At 32.4% G+C, this 7,343-nt stretch overlaps 1 protein-coding gene across 1 annotated transcript; it reads left to right on the top strand.

Moving 5' to 3' along the window:
* On the top strand, nucleotides 1–2,478 carry LOC115956882 (mexicain-like). Its single transcript, XM_031075155.1, has 2 exons — nucleotides 1–451; nucleotides 1,856–2,478. Exons 1-2 carry the CDS (start codon nucleotides 1–3, stop codon nucleotides 2,476–2,478), a joined length of 1,074 nt encoding a protein of 357 aa, XP_030931015.1.
* Nucleotides 2,479–7,343: the final 4,865 nt, after the last annotated feature.

Raw genomic sequence — 7,343 nt, 5'->3', positions numbered from 1 at the left:
ATGGCCTTAATGCACCAAAAGCAATTCATATCATCTCTTTTCCTCGTACGGATATGGGTTTTCCAAGTGGTTATGTCCACCAATATTGACGATCCATATATGTCTGAGAGATTTGAACAATGGATATCAAAATATGGGAAAGATTATCAAGATGCTGGAGAAAAAGAATCCAAATTTGGGATATTCCGAGACTATGCTTATATGGCTGATTATATCAATGGTGCAAACCGACCATACAAATTAGCCGTTAATAAATTTGCTGACCAACTCCCTTGGGATTTTCGGCAGAATAGGTATTCAATAGATGATAGGCGTGTTCATGATTATGATTTAAAGAAAATCAGAGTACCCTCTCTTAGGTATGAAAATATGACTACACTCCCTGCTAGCGTGGATTGGAGAAAGAATGGAGCTGTCACGCCTGTCTTGTATGACACCGGCAACAATTGTGGTAAGACAATAAGATATGACAAATTAAATTTCACTTTTTTTTTTTTTTTTTGTTTAATTTTCTCAGTTGGCATGTTGTGATTAAAATACAATAAAAGTGTTTATTGTGTTATTTTTATTTGGTACCAATTTCCTTGTATCTTTAATTCTTTATGCTTAATTTCTATGTATTTTGTGGGTTTTATTGTAAGCGGGTAGGGCTTAGAGATCATGAAGAGCATCTAGATCTGCCAACTTGCGAGATAACTCGCTAGACCAAGCAACCCACAAGTGATGTATATGGCCTGCTCAAGGGGGATTCAAAATTTTATTGAGAGCAACTCACAAGACAACTTGCGAGACAGGTTGTCCTGTGAGTGGCTTGGTACTAAAATGAAATTAGTTAGTTGGATTACCTAATGTACCTTTCCCATACCCACTACATGTACATCATATTCCCACAATTTTTAGTAGTGAGGAAACTCGTATTGTAGAGTTAGAGAAATACTTAAACCCTAGAGCTAAATCATTCTTATTCTTTTTACCTTCTCCCTTTCACCATAACCATATCCTATGAGAGAAGATTTGATCCTTCACATTATTCTTCACCTTAGTGTTGTAAGTATTGTTTGGACCCTTGGGAACCATTGGAGTTTGCCCAATTTCAGCCGATAAGGCTTGAAAGTGCAATCTAGCTTGTTTGTAGAATTTGGAAGCTAGTTGAAGACAAGACTCTGATAAGTCTAACGGTAGCTGGAGCTTAGAAGGCTTAAAGTACATTGGCCCATTAGGTAGCTTAGAATTGAAGGGTCTTTGTGTGTATATTCTTGTATTTCACCTCATTCACTAGTTAATCATTTCTAGCTTAGAGGGCTACAGAGGTTTTTATGTCAATTTCTTGAATTTTTCTCTTTGATAATACATCATGTGTAATCTTGGATTTTCTCTATGATAACACATCGTGCTTAGCTAATTTGTTAATCACATAAATTCCTCATTAATTGTGATTAGCTTAAAACTGGTTAAGCCATAATCAAAATTTGGGGTGTAAATTAGCACCTAATTAACTAGGGCTTGCACTTTCAAAAAGCAATGTTAATGAATGGTGGTTCTATATGAAAGTGATTTTACACAAATCACATTTTGCCACATTAACAATAGTAAACAAGCCTTAGTTCCAAAATTTTTGAGTTGGCTATGAATTTTCAAACAAATTAGTTCCAAAATTATATACTTTTTCTCTATTCTCTTCTATCTAAAATCATACTCTCTACCACATTCAAATTTTTTTTTTTTTAATAAAAAAATTGTGAAATTTGTTGTGTTAATGTTGCATTGGAGAACGATGTATATTTACTCTCTTATTGTAACTATCTCATAATCTTGTCCTTTAACTTTGGTTGCTTTTGTATTTGAAAAACACCAGTAAGTTCCTGGGCTTTCGCAGCCGCGGCAACTATAGAGGGGATCCACCAGATATCTACAGGCAAACTGTTCTCCCTGTCAGTACAAGAACTCATGGATTGTGCAGTTTATGTAGAGGAGATGGGACCGTATGGAAAGTATAATATTGAATACTATGGATGTGCTTATCGATTGCCAGAAGATGGCTACAATTACACTTCAACAAGGGGCCTAACCACACAGGAAAACTACCCTTATAGTGGTATCAATGAAACTTGTCAAAAACAAGATGCGTCAAATTATGTAGTTAAGATTAAGGGCTATGAGTACCCTGCGTCTAGTGAGACATCACTGATGAAAGCTGTAGCAAACCAACCTGTCGCTGTTACCATTCGTACTGGAGGCGATTTCCGATTCTATTCTAGTGGTGTTTATGCAGGAGCTTGTGGTGATCTACGCGATGATGTTCATTATGTTACAATAGTTGGTTATGGTACCAGTGATGATGGTTTAGATTATTGGCTTATTAAGAATTCGTGGGGTACTGATTGGGGTGAGGATGGATACATGAGATTCTTGCGAGGTACGGATGATAAGGAAGGTCTTTGTCTCATTGCCACTGAAGCCGTTTACCCTATTGTCTAAATGTTATTTATATAATTATGAATTATGGATTTAATTTCTTCAATATGTCACCGTCTCCCTGCTTTCTTGATCAATAAGGGGAGTGTTGTGAAGAAATGTCTCCTAAATTTTATGTATAAAAATCATGAATTTGTAATTTTGTAGCAATAAATTAAATTTGGGGGGGCTTTATACATAATAATGTGTTCCATTATAAAGGATTGCCAAGTTAAATGTATACAACCACCAAGTGAGTTGAGTTGGATAGTACTTGAGGCATGGGGGAACATGGGCTCCGATATATATTTATATAGTATTTTTAATTAGTTCCCCAAAATAAAAGTTATACATATGGTAGCTAGATTTTTTTTATTTTTGGGTTTTGGGTACGTTAGTAAAATTATGTATATATATATATATATATATATACACATACACACAAGAATCCATACTTGAATCTAAAACAATGTAAAGTCAGATACATTGGGTAGAAACCCATTATTAGGATTAACGTAGCATAAAAAAGGGAGACAATAATACCGGTTATGTTGAGACAAATTCATTACTGAATTATATAAATATATGAAAATAGTCCAATGAATATATTAAATTATATAAAAAAGTTGGATTTTTTTTTTTTTTTTTTAAAATTCATGTATCACATATAAAATATTAAGTAACAATACATTTTACTTTTGCATCTAGCCCCAAAATGTGTTGAGTCTTCCTTAGACTAGTCTTATTTTTGTGAATTGTGAATTTTGAGTGAGATTTGGAATGAATATTTTTGAAATTAAATTGAAGTATTTAATAGAAATGACACAATTTATAATTTATAATTTACAAATTTTTTTAAAAAAATTATTTTATATTTAAAATACTCTACGTATATGAAAAATATTCATAACAATGTGGTCATATTTTGAATGAAATACATTTAATATGCCAATATTATAGTTAATTTTTTCATGATTTTGATATGATCATATTGATATTAGTACAAAAAAATCAATTCTTTTGAGGCTAAAGTTGTTTTTTTTAAAAAAAAAAAAACGAATTGATGGTTTTTGCAAAGTAGTGTTTAATTATGAGTATTATTGTTAGGATATTAGAAGAAACTAATAACATTTTATAAACGGATTTACTTTAAATTGTCTCCTTAGGCCCTTAAATATGTTGAGCCAACTTTGCTTGTATGACTCTAACAACCATTGTGGTAAGAAAATAAGATATGAGAACTTCTCCCAAAAAAAAAAGACATGAGAAACGGTAAATTTCACTTTTTTCCTAATTGCTTAGTTGGTAGATTGTGATTAAATGTAGCTTTAATGGTGAACTTTTGAAAGAAATGTTGTACTAGTTCTAGTTTGTCACATTAAGTCTTAACGACAACAACTACAACAAAACCTTAATCGTAAAATTTTGAGGTTAGCTATACACACACACACACTATTAATAACAGGATTTCCTGTTTAGGTTTCAACATTTTGCATACTAAAATACCATTACACAAATTCTTAAACTCTCTAAAAAAAACCTATCTCTTAGTTAAATGTTTTTAAATTAAAAAAATACAAACTGGTTAAAAGAGTAATTTACGATTTTTAAAAAAGTTCTTAAGTTTTAGGCTTTCAAATTTTTATCAAATCTCACTTAGAGAAAGATCCTAAAAATTAAGACACTATCTCTATCTCATTTTTAAAAATTATTTCACTAAATCCAAAATAAGAAATAAAAAAGAGCCTAATTGCATGCACAAAGCGCGTGTGATGAGTCTATTTGAAATCATACTCTCTATTAATGAATGAGAAAAATCAACTAATATTTTATTCTCTTATTCTAATTTTCCAATAATGTTGTTTTAACTTGAGCTATTTTTGTATTTGAAAAACACCAGTATGTTATTGGGTTTTTGCAACCTCGACAACTATAGAAGGAATCCACCAGATATTTATAGTCAAAATAATATCCCTATTAGTGCAAAAACTCATGGATTGGGAAGTTTTTGTAGACGAGTATGATTTAGAACACCGCGAATGTGTTAGTCGATTGTTAGAAGATGTTTACAATTATACTTTAGCATAAAAAAAAAGGATTCCAATTATGCAGTTAAGATTAAGCGATATGAATACCTTGTACTTAGCAAGACATCACTAATGAAAGTTGTAGTAAACCTGAATGCTCGAAAATGTGTGAAAATACAAGAGCTATTTAGACCCCCAAATTAAAATTACGGTTCGATTGATTTTACTCTAACTTAATACTAAGTGCGGAATAGAGTAAATACGAGCGAATAAACAAACAAAAGAACTCGACGAAAGAGTAGGGAAGAAGAATGCAAATACAAGATAACACGCCAATGTGTTATCGAAGTGGAAACCAAAGAACTCGACGAAAAACCTCTCCGCCGTCCTCCAAGCGGTAATCGATCCACTAGACAATCAATTGGAATACATGGGTTAGCAAGAGACCCTCCAAGCCTAATCTACTCGATGTACCTAAACTCTCCAAGCTCCTACTCCAACAAGGCTACTTGGAACCGTGTCTTGTCTAGCTCTCCGGATCCTACAACAAGCTCCATGTTGCATCTACCATCCTTGGCTTCTTCCAATACTTCCCAATAACACCAAAAGCTCACTGAACACTTTGAAATGGTGTGGTAAGTGTTTGTGCTATCAACCTCTCAAGGATATAAAAAAGGAGAGGTACGAGTTGAGGAAAATCTACAAACAATTGTGTAGAGGATTGTGGGTATAAAAATCTCTAACTCTCAAGGTTTGTGTTACCTCTGAAGCACTCCTTAACATTTGTGGGTAATGTGGGTATATATAGTGTGGGTATAGAAAGTGTGTATTAGATAGTACAGTCTGGTAAAACAGAATGTTTTGCAAGTGTCTCGTGGGAAGGCCTTACCTGCGAGCTACTCGCGAAACACAGCTGTCTCCATCTGTCTTGACTCTTCGCATTCCAGTCATATGTAGGGCACATGCATCATTTCGCGAGATGCTTAGTCGCGAGCTACCCACGAAAACTCTTCTATCTTCAATTGCTTGAGTCTTCACACTCACTCTCTCTATCACACAACCCTTACAATTAAATCCCACAATAAATACAATGTACAAAAGATTGAACATAATTACTATCAAATTTGGCACGGAATTAAAGCCAACAAAACACATAGTTGTAAATTACAACTTTACAAAACCAATCTATTGTTTTTACCATTCGTACTGGAGGTAATTTTTGGTTATATTCTAGTGGTGTTTGTGTAGAAATTTGTGATACCTATTATTTAAACAAAAACTATGATGATAACAGAATATCTAGGTAATTTTGTTATCATAGTATTTATTTTATAATATTATGTATTTTTATTAATAAAACAAATACCATGATAATAAAATAAAACTTACCAATTTTACATGTATATATTTATTGGTTAAAGAGAGCATCTAATGAATAAAAATTATTTATACATTGGGAATTTGAACCTTAGACTCAAGGGCAGAGGGGTCTAGTGGCTAAGGCCCCCTGAATTTTCCAAAAATGCCCCTCTCCCTCTAATTTAATGTAAGAAATTTTAAACATAGTGTAAATTTTAGGTAATGATTAATGACCCCTTTCATTAAAAAAAAAAAAAGTATAAATGCTCTTTAATTTTATGTTGCCTCCTTTATTTTCCTTTTAATATTGACTCTTTTGTGATGTATAAGTCATTAATTTTAGGACCATTTAAATCATATGTGATAGGTCTATAAAAATATATTAGTAGATATCTTTAGCAAAATTTTTTTTTTTCCAAAAATAAAGTTACACTCATTTATATTAAGAGAGTTTAGGATACCGGAATATAATGATACATTTGACTTGGCCTCCCCAGAGAAAAATTTCTCTTAGACTTCATCATTGAAAACACTAAGAAGTACTGGTCAAATAAAATAACATAAAATTAGGAATGAGTGGACAAGTGGCATATTTTGATTTGTGGAGCATGGAGGGAAACAAAGAGAGTGGGACAGATGATTTTGATACCTTGAATTACAAGACTTTTGGCAAAATATTTGTATGTTAATTCAAAAGAAAAATAGAAATTCAAGTATTATATTTACTTAATGAAATTTATTTTACTTCGGGGTAATGGAGTTTAGAGTCTTTTTGGGATTTAATATCTTTTACGGTTATTTTAGCCTAAGAGATTACTTACTCTAATTTGCCATTCAGACTCTTACACTACTAAAATCCAATAAGAAGATGTTCTTATATAAAAAACCAACCAATGAGGCAAAAGGCAAAAGTACTCTCAAAGATATGAAACTTTATTTGTTTAGAACCTATCTACCAATGAGACAAACGCCTCTCCATGCCACTTACGGTATATAAATTTGGTCTTTTAAGGACTACCCAGGCTTAATATGCATGCTTATAGGATTATTAGTCAATTTATATATGAACATTCTATGACAATGAGCACCTAAAAACTCACATAAAATTCCAAATTACAAGCTGCACATGTGTTATTGTTATTATTTTAGGCAAATAAGTTTTGAATGTTCCTTTGTTTTCAAATGTAATGAATTCACTAAGTGAGCATCTTAAAAAAATTCTGGACTACGTACACAGCAAAGCAGCTTATACGGAACTTAACCTGGCTATCGTAATCATATGCAATTTGCCCGGTACTCTACTAATCAGAGGCCAGAGCCTCTCCATCACAAAACAATTAATTGCTTGTAAATTTAGAGAGCAAATTCTATTTGAAGTGTATTTTTTCTCTATATAAACCAAGGCACAACTAAAGGTTATGTACACACCAACCTATATTCTTCTCTATAGTCCAATACATAGACAGAATTACTCTGCCACAACCATTATCAGTTATACAAACA

The sequence above is a fragment of the Quercus lobata genome, chromosome 8, assembly GCF_001633185.2.
Source record: "Quercus lobata isolate SW786 chromosome 8, ValleyOak3.0 Primary Assembly, whole genome shotgun sequence".
Classification (NCBI taxonomy): domain Eukaryota; kingdom Viridiplantae; phylum Streptophyta; class Magnoliopsida; order Fagales; family Fagaceae; genus Quercus; species Quercus lobata.
The sequence above is the reverse complement of the archived record's forward strand: the minus strand, read 5'-3'. Positions and strand labels throughout refer to the sequence as shown.

Coding starts and splice junctions, on each gene's coding strand:
- LOC115956882 (XM_031075155.1), top strand. CDS start 1: ATGGCCTTAATGCACCAAAAGCAATTCATATCATCTCTTTTCCTCGTA. Junction 452..1,855: donor TGACACCGGCAACAATTGTG/GTAAGACAATAA, acceptor GAAAAACACCAG/TAAGTTCCTGGGCTTTCGCA.